This window comes from Onychomys torridus, chromosome 18 (genome assembly GCF_903995425.1).
Source record: "Onychomys torridus chromosome 18, mOncTor1.1, whole genome shotgun sequence".
Taxonomy (NCBI): Eukaryota; Metazoa; Chordata; class Mammalia; order Rodentia; family Cricetidae; genus Onychomys; species Onychomys torridus.
The window spans coordinates 16,149,607-16,175,259 of NC_050460.1; the positions used below are offsets into that span (position 1 = coordinate 16,149,607).

General features: G+C 44.6%; 1 protein-coding gene across 1 annotated transcript; it reads right to left on the reverse strand.

Moving 5' to 3' along the window:
- Positions 1–1,029: 1,029 nt before the first annotated feature.
- On the reverse strand, positions 1,030–19,645 carry Mcm3 (minichromosome maintenance complex component 3). Its single transcript, XM_036167826.1, has 17 exons — positions 19,370–19,645; positions 17,188–17,300; positions 16,607–16,815; positions 15,997–16,127; positions 13,733–13,971; positions 13,220–13,328; positions 12,630–12,783; positions 12,183–12,314; positions 11,458–11,666; positions 9,847–10,021; positions 9,396–9,522; positions 8,079–8,229; positions 5,079–5,219; positions 4,049–4,152; positions 3,523–3,605; positions 3,061–3,130; positions 1,030–1,712 (listed from the first exon to the last, which is right to left on the reverse strand). Exons 1-17 carry the CDS (start codon positions 19,445–19,447, stop codon positions 1,514–1,516), a joined length of 2,424 nt encoding a protein of 807 aa, XP_036023719.1. The 5' UTR covers positions 19,448–19,645; the 3' UTR covers positions 1,030–1,513.
- Between the last annotated feature and the right edge of the window lie 6,008 nt (positions 19,646–25,653).

Below are 25,653 nucleotides of genomic sequence, written 5' to 3' on the forward strand. Positions count from 1 at the left end.
TTAATCCTGCAAATGAAATGAAATGAAATGAAATCCGCATATAAAAAGCACCGGAAAATTAATACAGTAACTGGGGAGATCAGTTTGGAGAATTTTTAAAAAATTAAAAATAAAACTCCTATATGGCCCTAACTTTTCCATCCTGGGCATACCCCCAGAAAACTCCACACCCTACCAGAGACCCTTGTAGCCCATGTTTATTGCTACTTTACTCATGGTAGCAAAGAACTAAAATCAATTCAGTTGTCCACCGACAGATGAACAGAAAATGCAAATCTGAGACCTAGAAAAATGTAAAGTATTCAGCTCTAAGAGAAAAAGCAATCACAAAATCTATAGGAACATATATAGAATATATTAACTGACGTCACAATCTCAGAAAGAAAAAAATAAACGCACGTTCTCCCTCATGTGTGGAACCTAGCCAATGTACATGTAGACAGAAAACAAAAAAGGCCAGCCACCGGGGCATGAGGAAGAACTCATGGATATGAGTGATGAAGGACATAAAGCTAGTCTTTCTAATTCTAACTCTATCATCAAATTCTCCTCTTTGGTGGTGCATAAGTGATAGACATAAATTCAATAGTGAAAGTATAAAATCATGTGACACTCCACAGCCTCCCTTTCCAGTGGCTGCTCTGAAGGTTGTATAGGAGTTCACTGAGTTGTACAGTCTTTGGGTCTGGCTACTTTCAGTATGTGGACGTTTTCTTGCGGGGCAGCGGAGGGATTGGTTTTTCAAGACAAGTCTCTCTTTGTAGCCCTGGCTGTCCTGAAACTTGCTCTGTAGACCAGGCTAGTCAGTGTGGGATTTTATTTGCAATGAGTTAAAAGAAAAAAAAAATTTCCAAGTGGGCTTGGGTTTGAGAGATAGCTCCGACGGTAAAGTGGCCTGCTACCCGAGTTTGCTCCTCCGGATCCACATGGTAGATGGAGAAACAAGTCCCAAGACATCCACTGACCTCTAGTGTCCCAGCGCCAACCTTCACATACACACACAAATAAATAATAATTTCTAAAGCACAGAGTATGAAGTCCACATGTATAAAACAGTCATATTTACTCAATGTCATGTCTTCAATATTTAGGTCAACAATACATAATACATATTAGTCTAATTGAACTGCAAAGAAAGCTTTCTCCAATCCACCTTTGTGACCTGCTTGAGCCGCTCTGGCACAACATACCTCAGGTTTTCCCTAGACTAAAGTGCTTGGAGGGAGGTGGGGAGGAACCAAAAACACAGGCAATAAGCAGAAAACAGCTTTGCTCCTGAACACAAGTCATGGAATGACTCCATCGTTGAGGACTGGAAGGGGTGTGACAGAGTCAGGCCCTCTCAGAGCTTTTGGCCTCAGCAGCTGCCATCCATTCTCAAAGCTTTCCACCAAGTCCTGACAGTCTCATCACCCAGTTCCCCACTTCCATCATAGAAACAGTTCACAGGAGAATGCAGCCAAATGCAGAGATAGGGCAGTCCTTGGCAGGAGCGACTATAGATACACCACGCTCAGATAAGGAAGACAATGCCCTCAGACACCATGACCTGGTTGTCATCCTGCATCCTGCTCAGGGAGGCCTGGATCTCCTCTGAGGAGAAGGGCTCTTCTTTATCCCGATTGATGGATTCTGTGAGTTGGTTCATGCCCACAGACTGCGCGTGAGCTTCTCGGAACACGTCCAAGAGGGCCGCCTTGAAAGCCTTCAACCTGCCCAAGACAGGAGAAACATGAGCAGAAGAGGATCCAGGCATACTGCAGCACATATATAACACCAGCTAAGGAAGCTGAGGTTGGGGGAAACCCCCAAACTCACAAGTACATAGACCACATGGTGAGACCATGTCCTAAACAAACAAAATGGTAGTAAACAGACTCGAAGCGCTAAGGCAAGATTAGAGATTGATCAGTAACATTAGTGTTCTCCCCATATTCTAAGCATTCCCCTTTAAAGCTAACCTACACTGCTCACAGAGCTTCCTGCAATTCAGGCACGAGGGGACCTATGAGGCCTGGAGCCTGTCGAAGACCTAAATCCTAGACCCGGCACAGTAAACCGTTTGGTACATCTGGGGACAGTTTATTCACAATCGTTATGGAAGCCCACACCTCTCCACCAGAGCCTAGGAACATTACCATGCCTCTTGTGTACCATGCGACAAACCTAAGAATGTTTCACCGCCCTTCAAGAGCTTGTTTAAGAATCTATATTTCAGCAGGGCGGTGGTGGCGCACACCTTTAATCTCAGCACTTGGGAGGCACAGCCAGGCTGATCTCTGTGAGTTCAAGGCCAGCCTGGTCTACAAAGTGAGTTCCAGGGCAGCCAGAGCTAGTACACAGAGAAAACCTGTCTTGAAACAAAACAAAACAAAAAAATCTATACATCAAACCTTAATCCCAGCACTCAGGATGCAAGGGAAGGGAGACCTCTGAGTTCAAGGCCAGTCTGCTTTGTATAGCAGATGTTTTAAAAACCAAAGACTCTATACAGGGCCCCCTCCTGGAAATCTAGCTGAGGAAAAGCACAGGATTCCGTGACTGCTTCTGGAGAGCGGAATCACAATGAGCTTAGTGTTTTTCTCTAAATAATTTCCCATGTTTGACTGCACTGTGTTCTGTATCTTTAAATTAACCTTAGCTATGGAGTTTCTTTGGTGTCCAGTAAACATAAATTTCAGGGGGGAAAAAGTGTTTTCTGAAACCCTAGTGAAAATCCATTTCAAATCAAGTAGACACAATTTATGAAATTTTTAAAAAAATACAACTCAAATTTGCCCTTGATAAATTTAGCCACTTTCTCTTGACTTAAAAGTAACAACAACTCAAATTCCCACAAAGAATGTACAGAAAACCAGCAGAGACCTGCAGAACTGTCACAGGCATTCAGACGCTGGCTTGCAACTGTCTGGTGAGCCTGGCATTAGAATCGGTGTGGGGTGTTGTAAAGCCCTTGGAGTTCTGGCTCTCAGCTCATCGGAGGTGGCTGGTGGCATTCTGTCTGGAGGTGAGCGGGTCCCTCCTCAGCAGCAATTCCCAAACATGGGCAGACGCACTCACCTGGACTCACTCAGCTCCACTTTCTGAGATTCCTGGGACTCCTGAGAATCATCAGTCTTCGGAGTGTGCACTTCAGAGGCGCAATGGTGGGGGGGGGGGAGACAATACAGTGAAGCCATTTCCACCAACCCCGGAGAAGCCGCCCCTTCCCACCTTGCTGAGCCTGTGAGCACTGTCTCCCATGGTTCTTACAGTGCCAGGCAGGATAACACAGGGAAATCCCCCATGGACAGAGGAACTGAGTTAGGCAGGAGACCCTCAAGGCATTACCCGGGATGCTCACCCCAGGCACGACAAAGGCATGCCAAGCTTCTTTCTTAAGTTTGCACTGTGGGCTTCCCAAGGCTCTCGTGACAAAGGTCACAAAGGTCACAAAGGTCACAAAGGTCCTGGTCCCAGGGGCTCACTAGAAAAGGCAGCACCAGCTGCAACTGCACGGGTCACGGGGACATGCTCACTCACCTTGAGGCATTTCCTTCTCTGCTTCACTGAAGTCGTAAGGGTCAAAGGACTCGCCATCATCGGTCATGGCATCAGTCTTCCTCCTGAAGAAACCACAGCAGTCAAGAACCTGAGAAGGCTTCAGGGAGCTCCATTTGGGGGCTGTGACCACACACACCCCAAAACAATGTACAACCAAAACCAAACAGCAGGCTGGGGCCTGAACAATCCACTAAGTTTCTGGAAGACATTTTCCAGCCCCCGCTGCCCAGTGCTGTGTCCATCACCAGCCTAACACTCGATTAGGCAGGAGGGAAAAAACAGCCTCAGAACATCTAAAGACCTAATGAGGGCATCACTTCTGCTACTCAGCATCCCTTATAGGAAGCCATACTGAACACAGGAGAGAGAGCACAAGGCTCCCCCTTTCTCCTGTGAACAACTATTGCCATCTGCAAACCCTACAGGGCCCTAAGGAACCCATCAACAAGCAGTGCTCTCCTGCTCCCGACAGAGCCTCTCATCCCACTTCTCTCTGCCACCGTACCTCTTCCGTTTCTGCTCGGGGTCTTCCTGGCTCTTGTCCTCTTCATCTTCCAGGTCTGATTCATCCTCATTTGGCTTCTTACGTTTCTTCTCCTTCTCCAGAACCTAGAACCAAGCCAAAGGATGTCATGGGTGCCAAAACTGAGTAAGGAACCTTGAGTCCCTTGTGCATCACCAGTAGAAACCATTTCCAAGTTTCTGAGACTTATCTCTATCCTCCCTGGTCCACATTCCAGGACCAGAGGCAGGGAAAGCCTATTAGCCATCTTTCACCAATGCTGGGAGGCCTTTCACACAGTAGGTACTCTATGTTTACTGAGTAAAGAAGCATGTTTGGGGAGGTGTCCAAACCACAATGGTGAAGTGGAGGACAATCAGTTCTTTATAGATCATGTATTTAGTTCAATACAGCTCCCAACTTCATGAAGAGAAAGAATCCAGAAAAGCATGGTGGAACCACAGCTCTAAACCTTCGAGGTCTACAGTTCTTCAGATGAACAGTAAGCAATGGGCACAAGGCGCAACTTATTTGTTTTTTTCTTATTTCTTCCCCTTTATTAAAAATAAATTCTTTTCACACAATATATCCTGACAAGTTTCCCCTTCCTCTACTCCTCCCAATTCTTCCCCACCTTCCTACCCATCGGATCCACTCCCTTTCAGTCTTTCATTAGAAAAGAACAGGCCTCTAAGAGGTAACAAAACATAACAAAATAAAACAAAAACCATTACATCGACGTTGGATAAGTCAAACCAACAGAAGGAAAAGAGTCCAGGAGAAGAAAGCACAAGAGTCAGAGACCCACTCATTCCCACACTCAGGAGTCCCATGAAAACGCTGAACTGAAAGCTACAGTATACACATAGAGGACCTGGTACAGACCCATGCAGGCCTGTGCCCGCTGCTGCAGTCTGAGTTCAAATGCCCTTTGCACAGCTGACTTCAAGGGCCTCGTTCTCCTGGTGCCCTCCATCCCCTCTGGCTCTTACACTCTCTGCCTCCTCTTCTGAGGGGCTCCCCTCTGGCTCACCTTCTTGAAGTAAGCGTACTGAACCAGTTCCACGGCTTCCTCTGCATCCTGCAGTTCCACAGTCTTGCTCATCCGGGCCTTTGCGTGAGCCGTGGCCAGTCGAATCAGCGTTTCCAGTGTCCGCGCTGTCACTGGAGATGTCTTAGGGAAGGAAAAGTGTGTCTCCCTCTCATTGCACAGAAACTCTCAGAAAGCCCAGGGTCTGCGTCTCTGCAGGTGGGCGCCACTGAAAGTTCACAGTCACTGGTATCCAACTAACATCACCCTCACTCAGTCCTAGCAGTTTCTTTCCAGTGAGCAGTGGAGAAGGGGAAGATTCACAGCTGCCCAAGGTGCTGAGAGTTAAGTGGCAGCTGAGTGCTCAGTCCCAAACAACATCCATACCACCCCCGTCAGGTGTGGGGAACAGGTGGAAGAGAGTATAAAGAATAAAAGAACAGGAAGGCAGGCCGAAGAGCTGTGAGACGCCATCTTCTGGACGTGACACAAGACACTAGATCCCAAAGTCACAGCATCTGCAGACGCCTGCACTGAGTCCACACAAGACTAGGCCACTGTCAGCCAGGCATAGATGGGGAGGGATTCAAGAGGCCCTACTCACTGCTGAACTGTTTGTTACTGGAAGATTCACAGAGGCGGGGTGTCGTGGTTTTCATGTGTCTATCCACTGTGACCCCACCAAGAGCCAATGGGTTCAATTAAATGGAAAGCACAAGTCCTGAGTCTGTAAGACACTGGTAGGGCAGGAGAGGCTGCTAAGGATGGGAGATAGGAGAGGAGTAATTAGAACACATTATACATGCATGAAATTGTCAAGAACCAAATGAATTTTTAGAAATTCAGTAAGGTAAGAAAAAGGGCCAAGGAAACCAAGGGAGAGTATTCAGGGAGAGGAAAGGTGAGAGAAAGGAAGAGATTAGCCGTCCCACAACTGCCGAGGAAGGCGAGACAGCACAAAAGTGAAATGGGGAAAACCAGTCCTTACTCAGGCCCACAATGCACCGGGGAGCTGAGCACTCCCTCTGTAAGTCACTCCTCTTAACTAAGTACTTTACAGACGAAGACATGGGAATCCAAAAGCTGAATGTGTCAAAGGTCACAGGGAGGTGCCACCTGTGTGAAAGTGGAGCCCTGAGGACAGGTTTCTGTGAGTATTGTAGTCTCACAGAAAGAGGAGCCTGACCCATTCCTACCAGGTGGCTCCCAGGGAGGCTGTAAACCCAACAGGGTGCTGGTGTCTTTTCCAGCTACTTCATGAACAGGATCCTTGGCATGATGAGTCACACTGTGCTGACTTAAGTTTCAGGGACTTCACATGGGCCCTGCTATTACCCACCCAGCCCTCTCACTTCTCACCGGGGTAAGGAGACTGGCCTGCACAGTGAAAGGATGTGTGCCAGGCTGCAAACCAGCTGCAGAGCTCTGACCAGGCAGAGGTAACTCTCTAGCACACTTCCTTGTCTCCCTTTACACACTTTCAGTGCCATATGCAGCTCCTTTCTACTTGTGGATCTTCCAACTTCCAATTTCTACCCACACTGCTCTCCCTAAGCAAATCTCCGGGTCCTTGAACATGCTCATGTGGAACACCATGAGTCCACAGTCCACTCCTAAGAATCTGGTAAAGTCTCCATGTGCACTAACAGAGCTAGACCATCCCAACTGAGGGACCAACCAGGACCGTATCTCCAATGGCCTCTTACACTCAATTCTTGCTCCAGCGAACAGGTCCCCAACACGGACACACCGGAACAGTTTGTATGGGGCAGAATGGTGTTAAAGAGAGTTACTAGCATGGAAACCAGTGATACAGAATCCTAGGGAATCCATGGGTAGAGAGTGGAGAGCAGGTTTGAGCTGAGGAAGAACTTGTTCTAAGACTGCAAGGCAGTGATGTCCTGAGCATTCTATCTATCACAGGCAGAGGGGAAGTAGATGACCAACAGAACCCAGGGATAGAACAAGTGTAAGGGGACAGATAGGTGATCTCAAAGTCTGTCATATAAGCAGAGCTTTGAACTGTGGGCTCTCCTTTATGACCCCGTATGAACTATACCGTCCCTGGAAGATGCAGATAAATTCAGTCACACTAGAAATTATGGTCACTCAACTTCCAGTTATAGGCCCAAGTCTGCCCAAACATCACTGACATTCACAGCCCTGTAGAGATTTTTATTAGCAAAACCTTCTTCTCTTCACATCTGTACTCAAGAGCCCTCACATCCATTCTCTTCCAAGTACCACCCTGGGTACATGGAAAGTATATGGTGGTCTTCCCATCTACCTTTCTGCCTCCACCTCCTCCTCCTCCTCCCCGTCCTCCTCCTCCTCCTTCTCCTCCTCCTCCCCCCAAGTCTCAACCCTCAGTTCTTTTCTCATGTACGTGAGAACTGAAACAAGGTCACTCCCTGGAACTGGGAGAGACTCTCACATCTTAGTTTTCATTTCCTTCGGAAAAGTGATAATTAAATGTGTGCTAACCAAGTTCTTCAGACCAGAAAGGACAGTCAAGTTCAAACCCCCCAGGTTCTGAACAGAAATGTAGTAGGATGGTGCTGGTGGCAGCACACACCTCTAATCTCAGTACTTGGGAGGCGGAGGCAAGTGGATCTCTCCAAGTTCGAGGCCAGCTTGATCTATAGAGCAAATTCTAGGACAGCCAGAGATACACAGAAAACCCTGTGTCAAAAAAAACAAAATAGATAGCTAGATAGAGAAATGTATTTTGGGGGCTGGAGAGATGGCTCAGTGGTTAAGAACACTGGCTGTCTTCCAGAGGACCCAGGTTCAATTCCCAGCACCTATATGGCAGTTCACAACTGTCTGTAACTCCAATTCCAGGGGATCTGGCCTCCTCAGATACACATGCAGACAAAAGGAAAAACACCAATGCACATAAAATAAAAATACATTATTAAAAAACAACCCAAAACTCCCATGTTCCCAGACAGCCCTCATGTTCCCAGAGGCCTTTGGCACCACAGCCCGCTGTGCACTCACCCGGGCAGTGTCCGAGCTCATGCTGTCCTGGCTGCGCAGGCGCGAGTACTCCTCTGCAATGTAGGCTGCTGACTCTGGTGTCAGGATGGGCTTAATGATTTTGGCCACGTGGATGTATTTCTTCATGAAAGCTGCACTCACCATCTTCTCCCTGGATCCAAGGAGTTGAGCGTCATTTTCCTAACCCATCTCGGGCAATGGTCTAACTTCTCAGAGAAGGCAAGGACCATTGACAGAGCAGAGATGAAGCCCGGAACCCACCATCGTCACTACCTCTCACGGGACACACACAAAGTGTTTCTAACATCCTCTACCTAACCTCGGGGTTATCTGTCACTGCTGTAATCTAGGGAAGAAACTCTAGTATTACAGGTATTGTTTTTTTTCCTTTGAGATTTTATTTTGATGTGTATGGAGTTTTGCCTGCATGCATGTTTATACACCATGTGCATGCCTGTGTCCATGGAGGCCAGAAGAGGATCCCCTAGAACCGGAATTACAGACCATTATCAACTGCCACATGGGTGCTGGAAAGTGAACACAGGTCCTCTAGTACTGCCCTAAACCTGCTATGTCATCTCTCCAGCCCCTTGCTCCCATTTTTGAAACAGGGTCTCACCATCTATCACTGACTGGCATGTAACTCACTGTGTAGATCAGGCCGGTCTCAAACTCACACTTTACACAAATACACAAACTCACACAAACACACAAGCCTCTGCCTCCCGAGTGCTGAGATTAAAGGTATGTACCACCACACCTGACACCAGCCACATTTTGTAGGTGGAAATACTGGCTCAGAGAAAAAAACATCAACTCAAATTCAGTGCAATTATGCTTCTTTCTAGAGCATGGCCAAACAGAGGTACCGGAGTTTACAGATCATGCTTTGAGCTCCTGAGCAAAGCCTCTTCTACTCAGATTCACTCTCCAAGACTCTACTGATTGCTACCTACTAACTATTACCAAAAACTACCTCAAAGAACCACAGGGCACCTAAAAGGACAGATCACACACCACTAGAATTTGAGCACATTGTCAAAAAAACCTTGAGACTAGTCATGTGTAGTTCAGGCTAGTTTCAAATTCCTAGTAATCCTCCTGCCTCAGCCCCTTGAGTGCTAACACTACAGGGGTGAGCCATGCCTAGCTCTGTCAAACTTTCTGTTTCAGGAAAACATCTAACTCTCAGCTGAATCAAGCCCAGAAATATGCAAGGCAACTGACAAAGACAAATGGTTTACCTGTCGACCTGGAAAAGAAAGTCTAATGTGACAAAGATCTCAGGTTCTCTTAAGAGAGAAAAGGGATGCTCACTTTTTCTTCTTGCTCCCATGTAGAAGGTTGTCATGCTTCTCATAAATCCGGGTATCTTGTTGGTCATCAGGGGCAAAGTCGGGATCGTCTGTGGCTAGGATATCCACTGAACTACCCAATGGCAAAGCTGGTAAACACAAGTTGAGATACAGGAGATTGTGAACTTGCCCCTTCTACAGCACAGAAAGAGGTAAGACCAAGACTTAGAAAGTGAGAACCCAGGAGGAAATGGACACATGTACCTCACAAATAGGAAGAAGCCCAGAAGATGCTAAGAGCTACAGCAGAACCCAAAATGGACAGACACTCAATCTCCAGTGAGCAGTAATGTAAGGGGAGAAGGAGGGAGAGGTGAGGGCACCTGCAACATTAACCCAGACACAGAACGGCAACAGCCCTGGGCCTGGCCCGAAGATATGGGCGGGCCACTCCTGCTAGTCCATGTACTCACCATCACCATCCTGCTCCCCCGGAGCTCTGTACTGGTGCATCCTAAGGACGTGGTCTGAGATTTCCCGATCCTGTTCAGGATCCATCTGATCCAGCATGATGAAGAGCAGGTCAAAGCGTGACAAGAGCGAATCCTGAAGCCCAATGTTCTCCATGGGAGTCTTATACTGATCATACTGGAGAACAAAGAAGACAACCGAGCAGAGGCAACATCAGTAGGAAGGACGTCAAGGCCAAATCAATCCTGGGGGTGAGAATGTAAGGCTAGGCCACATAAAGTACAACAGGAAGGCAGAAAATATAGACTGGAGGATAGTTCAGTGGGAGAGTCCTTGTCTAGCATGTGTGAGGTTCTGGGTTCAGTCCTCAGGATCAGTGGGTATCCATATGGGAGGAAAGAAATGCGTCCTTCAAGCTGTCCTCTGACCTTCATATGAAGGCCTCATACATGCACAGCCACACACACATGTAGTGGTACTTGCTCTGCCCATGACCTTGGGCTATACAGCCCAAAGGAAGCGGTGCTTCCTGCTGTTATACATGACCTCTTATAAGGAGTTGGAGAAGAGTCACTGAGCCCTTCTCCCTGCTCCTGCCTTACAAGTAGACTCACACCCAGTCAGATCAGAGGACGACTTCAGCTGTCTACTCCATTCTGACTCATAAGTGTATTTCCTCAGTATCTATCTTAATAAATTCTGTTATCCATTTAATAGACTCATATGGATTGATCGTAATACACATACACATGCATACTAAATTTTTGTTCTGTTTTCAGACAGGGTTTCTGTGTAGCCCTGGCCATCCCAGAACTTATTATGTAGCCAAGAACAGCCTTGAATGCAGAGATCTGTCTGCCTCTGCCTCCTGAGTCCAAGGCCAGCCTGGTCTACACAGCTAAGTTCTAGGACAGCTAGGGTTACAGCGACTCTGCCCTGATAAACCAAAATAAATAAACAAATAAATAAGTAAACAAACACATATATCACAGCTTTCTTAACTAAGGATTGCAAACCCAGCATCAGCCAAGTCACAAAAAACAACCATATAAGAATGTGACAAGTCTCTGATAGTGCTAGCTTCTGCTACATCATACAACTTCAATAAAGCCTTATTCTGAACACACATGTGCATTCTCATTGCATGTGCTGTCATAACTCAACACCAACACTGCCCAAAACTCCAAGGCTCAGATCTGAGAGCATTTTAGGAGTAATGGTGCTTTTATTCCAGATACAAACTCTCCTAAATACTAGAGAAACAGAATGGCCCAGTTACAGACTTGATGGTTTCCCAACATCAACTGTTTGGCTAGCCAGTAGCCCAAACAGCAAAATGCAGGTTCACTCACAGACCCTATCTCAAAAACTCAAAAGTGGAGGACAGAGGAATACACTGAACCTTGACCTCTGGCCTACACACACACACACACACCAAAACAAAAAAAACCTCTGTTCTATAGAACTGTGACGAATAACTGCTATATTTCAAGGACAGCAACAAGATGAGTTAAGTTTTTGACTTATAATTCCCCTACAATAAACCTCTCAGACGTTATTAGGCAAAACCAAATTAGTTTAAGAATAGAGGTTACAGACCTGATTCTACTTACCCTTCCATAGACCGGATTGGCAGCTGCCAAAACACTGCAGCGGGCATTCAGGCGAGCATGGACACCAGCCTTCGCAACAGTTACTCGACCCTGCTCCATCACCTCATGGATGGCTGTGCGGTCCATGTCGGACATCTTGTCAAACTCATCAATGCAAACCACCCCTCGGTCAGCCAGGACCATGGCACCAGCTTCCAGGCGACGCTCCCCTAGAACAGAGGAGGTAAAGTACATGCCCCGGGCTAAGTGAAAGGACAGGGAAGGATCTGGGTTTCCTTCTACCTTATCACCACCGTGCATGAGAACACAGTAAAGAGGCTTTAATAATAGGAAACCATTAAGTGTTATTTCTCAACTCCACCCTACAGTCTTGCTGAGCCCTCCCAGGAGTCTCTCACATTTAGACTCGCTTTCCTCATCACCCTCAGTGACAGCCAACCAAAGCTCCTTTCCTGCTCTTCCAACCTTTCCCCCAACTTCATTTTTACCTTCCTCCTAAATTGCTGTTTTTCCCTTTGCCATCATTCAAACCATCTTCTAGAACACATTTTTAGCAACAGAGACCTAAAGTCTTCACTAATTTATCCATTTTGCCAGAGCATTCAGTCTTACAACACACCTCATTAACCTTTCAAATATTCCAAACCTAAGCCAGCGCCTACAGCCAGCTTGAAGAATCTGGTCACACTCGTGTTGGCCTCTGCCAAGAAGCCTCCCGCCCTTACCGGTTTCCTGGTCTGTAGTGACGGCAGCTGTAAGACCCACTCCAGATGAGCCCCGGCCGGTGGTGGGAATGGCCCTGGGTGCCGTGCAAAGCACATACCGCAGAAGCTGGGACTTGGCAACAGATGGGTCACCTACAAGACAAGGCAGTGGTGACTCTCCAGCCAAGTCCCACACACCCCAACAAATTCTGCTTCTGCAGCACACTTCCTGGCACAAGTCACACAGTAATCTGATACTGTTACTTCTTTTCCCATTCTCAGAATACAGGCTAGGTATAATAAATCAGGAATTCCAGGGGTGATTTTTAAAAACATTCATTTTTAGCCTTCTGCACTTTGATGGAGCTGAAATATGATGAGCTGTAGAAGGTACAATTTGATATCCACATGTTCCTACAACCACTCCCCGAGGTAAAAGCTCGTCTAAAGCACTCCCCAGCACTATACCTATGAGGAGAATGTTGATATCTCCACGGATGTGGCTGCCGTTTTCCAGCTCTCGCTCCACCCCTCCCAGGAGCAAACAGAGGATGGCCTTCTTGACATACTCGTGCCCGTGAATGCTAGGGGCCAGTGAGCGGGCCAGCTGGTCGAAGACATCCTAAAGGAGCAAGAACCAACAGAGCAAAAAGCCTGGTGAGACCCAGGAAACACACTCTTTATTTCAAAATAAAAAGTGAAAACCGAGATGGTAGTATATGCAACAGGATCAGGAGTTCAAGGTCACCCTGGATTACATGAGACTGTCTCCACAGGAAAACCAGACCAGTTATAAGTAAGGCTCAGTGGTACTCTGATACTGTAACTCCTACACTCTTATTTGCACTAGGTTCACCTGAGCAGCCCAGCAGACAGAACAAATATTACCAATCAAACGGCAAACATTCCCTTATCTTGCCAGTTGGAATGAAAGTGGACACTCGCAACACATACCTCAGGAGAAAAAAAAAATCCCAACTTCCTCCAGATGCAGCACAGAGATGGCGCCACACACAGGACACAACACTTTCAAACCAAACCACCCCCTCCTAACTGACCTTGGAACGTGTTTTGCTGAACTTCTTGATCTTGGCGATGTCGTCAGCAGAGAAAGCAGGCTGCACATCCTTGCTCATCTGCTTCAAATTGCAAGCAATCAGGACGGTCCTGCAGCACAGTAACGGGAGCCTGCTGAACCCACGGTGGGCGGCACTAGGTATTCCTGGTCTATTCAACTATGCCAGAAAATGGGGGAAGTGGAGGTTCCTGAACTCAGCTGAGCTCTCGGGCCATGCGCCAGTGAGGACGCAATGCCCAACGACCCAGTGTGTATGGAAAGAAGGCAGGGTGGGAATGAAGCTAGGCTAGGCTGGTCATGAGGCTGTTTGTGTCACCAAGGACTCCACATTTGGCCTAAGATAGCCAACATTACCAGTGCCATATGAGAAGGAAGAGATATGAGAGTCTACACCACCCACCACTTAGTGCCCTCTTGTATATGGCGGCCTGGAGCAAAGCACTGCTAGGCTAGAAACTGCCAATGCTCCAAACGTTCCCCAGCAGACCTTTACCTGAAGGTCCCCGAGGTGTAACCGCCCTTCTTCCCTGGAAGGCAGCGGTAGGTCCCCACCACCTGTATTCTGTCCCCAGGTTTCACTTTATCCACCAGATCATCGTCTAGAATGACATCCACAGAACGAGGAAGCTGACCAGCGGGGGCCTTCTCCGGCATCTCCTGGATGGTGATGGTCTGGTGGTCCTTGTAGACAGACAGGCCGTACTCTGTCTCTAAGGGGTTGTTCTCCTCATCCTAAAAAAGAGGCCACAGAAGAAGTCATTCCAGTCTTGTCTCAAAATTGTAGTATTCATCTAATGAGGAAAAGTATCTTTCAGAAATGTTGAAACTTTACATCAAGATTCATAATAAAAGTATATGCATCTCTTACAGCCTTTCTAGCCTGATTCCTGAATTAGTAACAAACCAACCAACAGAAGGGTCATTTTTCACTGATGGAACCATGACTATACCAACACCTTATTAAAATCCTGACTCCCCATACTGATGCCAAATCTGTGATTACAATTTGGAACAGTTTTTTCGTTTTTGTTTTTTTTTCTTTCTGAAACAAGGTTTCCCTGTGTATCCTTGGCTGTCCTGAACTCAATCTGGCCTTAAATTCAGGAGATTATAATTTTACATTACAATATACAGCAGTAGCAAAATTGCAGTTATGAAATAGCAACAAAAATAATTTTATTGTTGCAGGTTACCACAACATGAGGAACTGACACTATTCAAGAGTTGTAGTATTAGGAAGGTTGAGAACCACTGGACAAAAGCAATCCCTACTGTTAAGACACCAGAATTGCCAGGCATAGTGGTGCACACCTTTAATCCCAGCACTCCAAAGGCAGAGGAGGATGGCTCTCTGAGAGTTCAAGGCCAGCCTGGTCTACATAGAAAGTTCCAAGTCATGGCTATGTAGAGACACCAAGATAGCACAGCCTTCAACAGGGACTTCTATGTACTTGTAAGTTTGGTTCCCACTTTAGACCCTGGTTATAGGAGTCTATTCGGTTTGTAAAAACTCAAACGACACACTTAGGAGTTTTCACATACATATGAAAACTATATATAATACAGTTTATTAACATGTATTACAAATATATATTATAATCATAATATAATATTATAATATATTAATATATTGAGCTTCCATAAAAAACATTAAGGTATGCTTCCATTACATGTGAATTTCCTAAAACCACAAAAGCCATTGTGTACTTACTGAGTGCTCACTATGTGCCAGGGACTGTGCTACAATCTCATGTAATTATCATCTTATAAGAGCAAGTATTTTCTACTTCACAGACAAGGACAATGTCCTAAGAGGTATCCTTTGACTAAATATAGTCACCAAGTAATCAATATTAACGATCTCTTGTCTCACTAAGAAAGTTATCTTCCATTTTTCTCACGCTGAACTGAACACCATCAAGAAAGCCTTTTACTGTCTTTTCCCAAATCCACTGGGATATCTGCAAATTATACAATGGGATCACCTAACAGAAGCATTTTCCATTTTACTTTTAGAAAGTATATTATATAATTATGATTACAACTCTGTTAAAATACCTGTGATCCCACATTTCTCATTCTTTTTGGCCTCCCCCCCCCCCCCACTCTGAGACAATTTCTCTCTAGCTTTGGAGCCTGTCCTGGACTAGCTCTGTAGCCCAGGCTGGTCTCAAACTCACAGAGATCCACCTGCCTCTGCCTCCCGAGTGCTGGGATTACAGGCGTGTGCCACCACTGCCCAGCTTCTTTTTGGCTTTCTATGGTCCAACTGTTCTAAATTTTATTCTGTGTGTGTGTGTGGTGCACACTCGTGCGTAGATGCACACACTCATGCATGTGGAGATAGGTATGACATCAGGTATCTTCTTCCTTTCAGCTAGAAGAGCTGGCCAGCAAGTAAGCTTTTGGGATCCACCTGTCTCTGCTCTCCAAAGACAGCTGGGTTAGCAGGCACACGGAGGTATGCCCAGCCTTTTAATTGGTTGCTAGAGATTTGAACCCACATCCTCATGTTTGCAGATCAAGAACTCTTACCCACTAAACCAACTCTCTAATCCCTAACTTTAGTATTAAAAAAGGTGGAATTTCTATATTAAACTATCTTGCACCCAACCTTTCTTCAGAATTATCCTTACTTTACATTATTTACTTTTAGAACAATGACTCTAGATATTATACAACCACTAGTATTAAAACAGTCTTCTTTGATTCCAAGCCCCCAAGGCTGATTCACGCCCAACTGACTCATGTCCTCACCTTTGTGGGATAAACAGAACTGGACGGGAAAGCCACCAGGGTGGTGAGATCAGAGTAGCGTCGCTCGATGGTCTTTTTAGTGGCAGGACAGTAGTGAACACTGCGAACGACTTTGGGACGAACTAGAGAGCCTAGGAATGCAAAGGTGTGTATAAAGTCACCCAAAGACACAATGACAAAGGAGGGATCTAAACCCATGCCAGGACTTTAGATATTGGATTCTTCCAACTAGGTTAACCTATTTCAATAACACTTGTCATTTATTCGTCTTTACTTTTATATACAGGGTATCAGTGTATTCATGTGAATTTTTTAAGGAACACTGATATCAATTAAGGGACAGTTCGAGGTTGCCATAAGTTTGGAAGAGCAGGACTCCTCTTCTTCCAGCTTTGGAAATTCACCATTTTGCTACTGCTGGTGCCCACTGACAGACCCCTAGTTGTTGTGGACCCCGAGTTCCTCCACATTTTACGATTTACATCCAATGCTTCACTTCTCTCAAACTACAAGTTCCCCAGACCTGCTACAACTCTCTGGGTGTCAGGACCTCCTAAATCTATATCCTACCACTGCATCAGGACCCTGGCACCACCTTCAACCCACTCACATTTAGTAACAATGCCTTCCACACAGACCATGCAGCTGAGGAAGCAAGATGTGAGGGTCCGGGGAGAGACGTGCTTTGAGCCAAAGCTGCCTTCCAAGCCTATGTAGAACTCCTCGTACTGTTTGGCATAGGTTGCATCAATGGAGGCCACGAAGTCCTTCAAGGCCCGCTGGAAGGCGACCAGCTCCTCAAAAGCATTGTTCAGGAGGCTGCATAAGATCACGAAAAAGAACCGTTAGGCAGAGTTCAGGAAAACGACCCTCAAGACAAGAAGAAACAGTCTTAGGTCACTAAGATCAGTGAAAGAAAACCCATTTCTACTTCGTGCTGCTCCTGTAGAAGACTCAGCAAAATACACCAGAACTGAGGCTGACTTCAATTCATTGAAGATGTAAAAGTGATACTCAGGAAAATGTTGGAAGATGGGAGCACCTGAGAGCAAAATGCCCCCCATGTCCTCTCTGAGAGGACGGCCGTGCAATCCAGGTCTCTCTTAGGGAAGCCTGTTCCTTGTCTAAGCAAGATGATGCCTTTCTCACCCAAACACAGAGTATTCCGCTCCAAACCCTGCTGTCACTCACCGGTTAGCCCTCTTCTCATTTTTCCTGCGCAGGTCATTCACACTGACAATCAGCCGGTACTGGTTGTCACTGATCAGCTCCCGAACTTTGTTCTGGTAAATTCCCTGGTCTTCCTGCAGAGCAATCATGACATTTCAAAAACAGCTACACAACTCAAAGTGTTTCAGAACAGCTCAGTTCAAAAATCTGTGACCACCTATTTCCCTCATTCACTAGTCTCAGGTTTCACCTACACCCTATTAGGAGACTATAAGAATCATATAAAGTCACTATGAACCTAGGATACCCAGGGTTCCTTCCTTTCTGCAGGCTCTTGGTTTTATTGATAGCAAGTTTGGATTTCTGCCAGGAAAGAGATTAAAAAAAAAAAAAAAAAAAAAAAAGTTTTGTTTAGAACTCAGGTGGGGCATTGGAGGTACACTATAATTCCAGCACTCAGGCATATGAGGCAGGAGGATCACTATTCAGTTCAGAGCGAGGCTACAGAATAAGACTCTATCAAGAGCAACAAGAACAAGTAAGCAGGTAGGTTCACAGGAGCTGTGAAAACTGGTAGATGGGGGTGGTCTTCAGTGAGAGTAAGATTGGGCTGAATCTAAGGGACAGCCAGCTCAGGATTCAGGGATGTGTTAGAAGGTAGCGGAAGGAGGCAGAAGTCAGAAAGCAGACGGGCTCATCAACAGGATCTGCAGCTGGGCTCAAAACTGGAGTACTTAAGGACATAACATATGAAGGCAGGGTGGTCATTTCTGAGTTATCCTCTGGTGTGACTTACTTCCTTCCTGTCTTTCAGCTGTAGGACGGTTTTCCCCCATCATGGAATGAGATCTAGGCCTTTACAGACAAGGAAAATACACCCACTGTCTACAACAGAGCATTAGTGACCACTGGCCATCCCATTTGTAAAGCAGTTACTAACCATGGGGTACTATTTTACGTCAGAGGACGCCAACATGAATGTACTCAAAAGTCCTACGTGGGGACTTGGGAGCTACTCAAAGTCTACACTGATTGACACTGAATACCGATTATGTCACTTACACATGAGGATGCCAGCATATTGGTACTCACATGTCTCAAATGGTATCCAGGAAGCACATGGCTGCAGACAGCCCTTTCTTCCCACCTATCACATGCTACCATGATCAGCAACAGTTCTTCTATATGCTTACATTTTAATTAGGAATTAAAATGACTTGACTCTTAAAGAGCACTAAGTAAAAAGCCTCGCTAATATGAAAATTTCATTTTAAAATCTGGATGTTAACATGCTTGACCGCAGTCTTATTTCAAAGGCATGATGTAGATTTCAAATATACACAAAAATGTAAATTAAGTACTCTCAAAATTCAAATTCAAATTGCTTTGCATTGATCAACAAACTTGCTCAACAATATCCTATAGCTTTTTGCAGGGGGTGGGGGACCCCACTTTACCTGCACACAAAATCCTTTTGATTTGACATAAAGCAAGCAGCCCAATTGGTGGAGGCACTGAGCACTCTGCGCAGCTCCCGTTGCACCCTCCCGTTGCACCCTCGGGGAAGCACGTCCCTCCCGTCTAAGTAAGAGTTAAGACGGGCTTGACCATTGTTTACATCTGTCTCCTTGAGCAAGCTGGGTCATCACTTGCATTTAGAGACAAACTAGATGGCTCTGAAGAAAACTCTAGCCAGTAACCAAGAGAGGTTTCAAGAAAAATAGGCAGCTTAGGGGAAGAACGCAAGCACCTGGCCCTGGGAACCATCTACACCACCACGTTAAAAAAAAAAAAAAAAGACACGGAAATAGAAGAAGGGGATCAGCGGGAGCATGGAAATGAAAGTGGGAGTGATGAGAAGTGAATATGGTCAAAATGCATTGTCAATGAAATTTCATAATGAAAGCCATGTGTATAATTAACGTATACTAATTTAAGACAGGAATTTTTTTTTTTTAATTTTTGAGGTAAACTTGGAGGAAGAGGAAGAAGAAAAAGAATTAGAAGAAAACATATCAGGAAGTGGAGGGGGAAGAGGAAGGAGAAAAGATATCAGAAAGTTGCAAAGCGAAAAGAAATACCAGCGGCCCTGACGCTTCGCGGGGATCTCAGGGGCTGGACCCAGGCTAACCGCGGAAGCCCCATCAGCCTGGCCGGGTCATCCGCGGGGACCCCAGCACCGGGCCGGCCGCCCGAGCCTCACCTCGTCATCCAGGAAGTCCAAGTAGTCTCTCTGCGCCTCCCGTAGCTCCACGTCGTCCAGCACTACGGTGCCCGCCATGCCGCTGCTCCGAAATCGCCGGCCGCCAAACCCTGCAGAAAAACCCGCGTGACTCCGCCCTGGCGCGAAAACTTCCCAAGTTTTCCCGCCACGGAAGTTTACGATGGAGGACGCAGGGAGCCGAGACGCGTTACGATTGGCTGATCTCTGTAACGTCCGGAATGCAACTGTCCAATAGCCGGGTTCTTCTTATTCCGGCCTTTCTTCTGTTGCCTGGATTGGAGAGAAATGGCCTCTCTCTCTTTCTCCGCCCTAATAGGAAAGCTGTCCAATGGGGCAGGGGAGAGGCTCAAGATCCGCCCCCAATCATTGAGCAACAGGAAGATTAGGAAGCACTGCATTCTGGGAGTTGTAGTCTTTCTTGCATTTTTGAGTGTAGGCCTTTCGTCAGATGGGAATTTAGGATTTACAGAGGTGTCCAGTTTTGCGCCCCAGTGGATTTAGATGGAAAATAAAGGAAACGTTAGAGAAAGAGAGTTTTTAACCACAAAATGTTAAAACATAAAGTAAATAATTTTTAAAATGTATCCAAGTTGCTGGCCTTAACAGCATCTTTCCAGAAAATTGTCTTTTGAGATTCTTTCAGACAAAAAATGAAATCGAATGTACGAAAAAAATGTTACTTCATAGAAGACTAATTGCATACCTGAATACACTGTAAAAATATCAGGCCACTGAGGAGCCTGAAGTAAAAGAAATCTCTTAGTTATGTAGCCCTAGAGACCATCTCGTGCTATCACACCATGTTCCACACAGATGAAGTTAAAGGTTTCTCACCTTATAAAAAGAACACTGGTCACCGCCAAGATATGAATGTCACTATTTTACCTTTAGTGATATCGATGGCTCGCTCCTGTGGGGAGCATTGTTGGATCAAATGGTGTAACTTCATCTAAGAGGGGTGTGTGTGTGTGTGTGTGTGTGTGTGTGTGTGTGTACACATATATGTATATTGTTTGGGATAAATATAAAATAATTTGATTTTTCTTTTTTTCGGCTTTTTGAGACAGGGTTTCTCTGTGTAGCTTCGCTCTGTAGACCAGGCTGGCCTCGAACTCACAAAGACCCACCTGCCTCTGCCTCCCTAGTGCTGGGATTACAGGCGTGCACCACTACCACCTGGCTCTTTTGGCTTTCTTAAACATCCTGTGTTATTTGTCCCTCACTGTCTTGTACTGACCTCCCTCCCCTCCCAGTTGGACCCCTCCCCTTTTAGCCCATTACCCCTTCATCTATCCTGTACTCCCCTCTCTAGCCTCTCACCCCAACATGCTCTTTTTATACATTCCTGGTTTCTGGGTTTACTCCCATATATATATTCACATCTGAAGATTGCGAGCTCGGAACTGCAGATGAGAGAGAATACAAAGCATTTGTCTTTCTGGGTCTGGGTTACCTCACTCGACTAAGTTTCTAGTTCCATCCATTTACCTGCAACTTTCATGATGTCCTTTTTCCTTATAGCTGAAGAGTATTCCATTATGTATATGCACCACATTTTCATTAACTATGCATCTGTTGAAGGATAATTAGGTTGTTTCAATTTCTTGGCTATTGTGAATCAGATGACAATGAATATTGTCTGTGGAATAGATATTGAACCCTTTGGACATATGCCAAGTGTTGATACAGCTGGGTCAGAGAGTAGATTTATTTTTGCTTTTTGAGGATCCTGCATACTGATTTCCAGAGTGGCTGTGCCAATTTACATTCCCACCAATAGAAAATGAGGGTTCCCCTCTCCCCACATGCCAGGATTTGTTGTCAGTTACTTTGTTGATCTAAGCCATTTTGACTGGGGTAAGTTGAAATCTCAAAGTATTTTTAATTTGCATTTCCCCAATTGCTAATAGGGATGATGAACACATTTTGAGACATTTCTTAGCTATTTATTTCTTCTATTGAGAACTCGCTGTTCAGATCCAAAGCCTATTTTTAATTGGGTCATTTGTTTTCTTGGCTCTTTGTTTTTTGAGTGGTTTTATTCTGGATATTAATCCTCTGTCAGATGTATAGCTGGCAAAGAAAGATTCTTTCGCACTCTGAGGGTTTCAACTTCACCTGATGGATTGTTTCCTTGGTTGTATGGAAGCTTTTTTGTTTTATGAAGTCCCGCTTGTCAGTTGTTGGCCTTAATTCCTGGGCAAATGGAGTCCTATTTAGAAAGTCCTTTCTTACACCTGTATCATGTGTTTCCTGTCTGTGTTTTCTCCTAGCAGTTTTAGTATTTCAGGTTTCAAACTGAGGTCTTTGAGCCACTTGGAGTTACAAAAAATGTTGTAGAATATTATTTTGTTGTTGTTTTTTGAGACAGGGTTTCTCAGTGTAGCTTTGCACCTTTCCTGGAGCTCGCTCTGTAGACCAGGCTGGTCTCGAACTCACAAAGATCCGGCCGGCTCTGCCTCCCTAGTGCTGGGATTAAAGGCGTGTGCTACCACCACCCAGCTGTAGAATATTATTTTAAGATGTGTTACATTTGTTTATGCTGTGGAACATTTGTTTAATGAGGCAACGATGTGTTGCATTTTTTTATGTTACATTTGTTTAACTCTGTGAAGCTGTGTTACTTTGCCTGTCTAAAATACCTGATTGATCTAATAAAGAGTTGAACCGCCAATAGTGAGGCAGGAGAAACGATAGGTGAGGCTGACAGGCAGTGAGAATGAATAGAAGGAGAAATCTGGGAAAAGAGATGGGGAACAAGAGAAGGAGGAGGAAAAGAGGACACCAAGGGCTAGTCACCCAGCCACCCAGCCAGCCATGGAGTAAGGAATAAAGAAAGGGATATAGAATAGAGAAAAGTAAAAGCCCAGGGGAAAAAGATAAACAGGATAATTTAAGTTTAAGAAAAGCTGGCTAGAAACAAGCCAACTAAGGCCAGGCATTCATAAGAAAGAATAAGCCTCTGGGTGTATTTATTTGGGAGCAAGGTGGTGAGCACCTCAAAGAATAAAGAGTAAAAAACAACCAACAACCCATAAGGCCCAATCAACAAAAAGGAGATTGTGCCTGGTACTAGAAATCTAACCAACTATAGGGCTACTAAGGTCATGGATCTTAGAGAAGAACCTACCACGACCACTTAACCAGAGAAGCATAGTTCCTAACTACATTCTAAATACTTACCCTTGTTCATATACATGTACCACACTAGTCCCTCACTAAAGAAGATTCTCTTGTAGCAGGCGGAGACCACTACAGAAAACTACAGCTGGTCAAAATGCAGAGAACAACTGATTGTGGGGAACCCAGCCCCAACGGAGACATTAATATAGTTCCTGCACCAAGGCTCAGGGAACATCACAGAAGAAAAGGAGGAAAGACTGTAAGAGCCAATGGCCCCTGAAGTCTGCTGTGAGATTGTGTCTCCTCAAAATGATAAGGAAGCAACACTCATCGATACCTCAACAATATGACTGCCTAAACAAGACAGCCTGAACTATGAAAACACCAGTAGACATGCTAACATGGCAGGGGGAAAGTAATTTAGATGAATAGCTTCTTCTTCTTCTTCTTCTTCTTCTTCTTCTTCTTCTTCTTCTTCTTCTTCTTTTTCTTCTTCTTCTTCTTCTTCTTCTTCTTCTTCTTCTTCTTCTTCTTCTTCTCCCCTTAGATTTCCAGATTTTTAAAATGTAATTTTAACATTTAATCACATCACTTTCCCCTTTCCCTTTCTTCCTTTTGATCCATCTCATGTCCCTTTCCTTCAACTCCTCCTGTGCTGCCTCCCACTCCCTCTCAAATTAATGGCTTCCTTTCCTTTATTATTTTCCATCATCTATATGTATAAATGAATGCATAAATACATAAATGAAAGTTGTTGAGTCTATTTAGTGTTGCTTGTGTGTATGATTCAAGGCTGACCAGTTCACACTGGGTACCAGTTAGGGGTCACCCCTGGGAGAGACTACTTCTCCTTCTTGCAGCAGTGTCAGATGCCTGTAGATTTTTTTCTATTGCTGTGATAAAACATCATGGCCAAGGCAGCTTACAAAAGAAAGGATGTATGTTGGTTTACTATGGTATTTGGTTATTATTTATTTGGTTTACTACAAAAGAGAGGCTTTATTTTTATTTAGTTTATTATTTATTTATGATTCCAGAGAGCTAGGATCCATCGTGGAAGAGTAGAGGTAATAGGCAATGTGTTATAGAACAATTTTTGTATACTCTAAGCATGTATTGCTCTCGTTGTTAATAAAATGCTGATTGGCCAATAGCTAGGCAGGATTTTCAAGGCAGACAGAATGCTGGGAAGGAGATGGAGTCTGAGAGGAGTCACCAAGAGACACAGAGGGAACAAAACATGCTGGAGGATGGGTAAAGCCATGAGCCATGTGGCAATACATAGGTTAATAGAAATAGGTTAATTTAAGTTGTAAGAACTAGTTAGCAGTAAGCCTGAGCTATCAGCTGAGCATTTATAATTTATACTAAGGCTCCGTGTTAGTTATTTGGGAACTGGTGGGTGGGAAAGAAAAATCCACCTATAGCAGCAGGCTGCTGGAGCGGTAGTGGAGAGCTCATATCTGGAATCACAAACAAGAAGCTGAGAGAGCTAACTTAAGGTGGTGAGTCTTTTGAAACCTCAGAACCTGCTCCTAAGTGACATACTTTTTCTAACAAAGCCATAACTCCCAACTTCCCCACACAGCCATAAACTGTGGACCAAGTGTTCAAATGTCCGGGACTTATAGAAGACATCTTTTCAAACCACCACACCATTCCCAAATAAAAAGTTTTTCAGCGCATTTAAAAAAAAATACTTTAAGTAACTTAGTTTTAGTTTACCAAAAAATTAACATCGGAAAGAAATGTTTCCTTCTATAATTAATATCAACTAATAGTTAAGATACTATAAAAGTCTGAATTTACAATTATTGAAAGGTCTGTTGCACACCCAAGGGGCTTTTGTTTGGTTTTAGTGAGACATGACCATCATTTTTATTAGTGGTAGTTTTATTTTATGAGGTATAATTTATATACATACAGTTAAGATGTGCAGAAGTACAATTCAATGAATGTTCACTTATATAACCACTCAGAACACAATAGAACATGATTGTTGCCCCAGCATGTATTTTCCCTTTTTATTAGCATACATTAAATTTTATAAAATAATGGGTAGAACTGGAGATATAACTCAGTTAGTAGAGTGCTTGCTTCATGTGCAAAAACTTTGGATTCTATCCCCAGCACCACATAGGACCAGTCCTACAGTGCCTACAGTGCATATCTGTTATAACAACACTCAGGAGGTAAGGGCAGAAGGATCAGAAGAGAATCCTTGACTGTTCTGTATTGTACTGATTTGAAGACCAGCCTGGAATATATGAACTATGTCTCAAAATTATAATAATGGTAATGATAATACCAGTAATAATACCACTATTTCATACATTGATCTAGCATGTGTTTTAATTTTATTGAACAGAAAGCTAAAATGCTAGATTGCCCAGCAAGACGTTTAGTAACTTCATGTTTAAAATTTCTGTTGATTCATCATTACTTTGTATTAAAGACCTATGGGACTCATTGTGTGCAGATAAAAATCCTAAGCGTAATCTGCCTAAACAAGACATATTGGCCATTTTTGTATGTGCACACATACTTCTAATTATGATCATTCAGTTTATTTTGAGTATGATTTTTTGTCATCCTAGTGGGCATGCTGAGTGGGAGGGGTGAAGAATGAGATTTTGTCCTGTTTGAAACTATATAGTAAGAGGTAATCATCAACATAATGTCTTTATCGGCTATAACTCTTTATGAGTATACTGGATACAATACTGGTGACAGTCTCTGTTTCTGAAACAACTTGAAATTATCACTAAAAAGAGCCAGGATGCTGGGCTTAAACTAGCAAAAACCAACCAAACCCCTCTCCCCCCCATTTGCAATAGAAAGTTCGAAGAAGTGAAACTGGAAACCAGATCTTTGATACTTTTTTAAAACTTGTGTGCAGGTGAGCATTCACATGTGCACATGTAGATATGAAGGCAGAGGTTGATGTCTGGTGTCTGCCTTGGTCATTCTCCCTTAGATGTTTGAAAGAGGACCTCATGGAGCTTGCTGGTCCAACTAGAATCCAAAGGTCCATCTCCATCTCCCCAGTACAGGGATTAAAGGTCTTTACTACCAGGCCTGGCTTTTTATGTGAGTACTGGGAATGAACTCAAGTCTTCATGTATGTGGGGCAAACACTT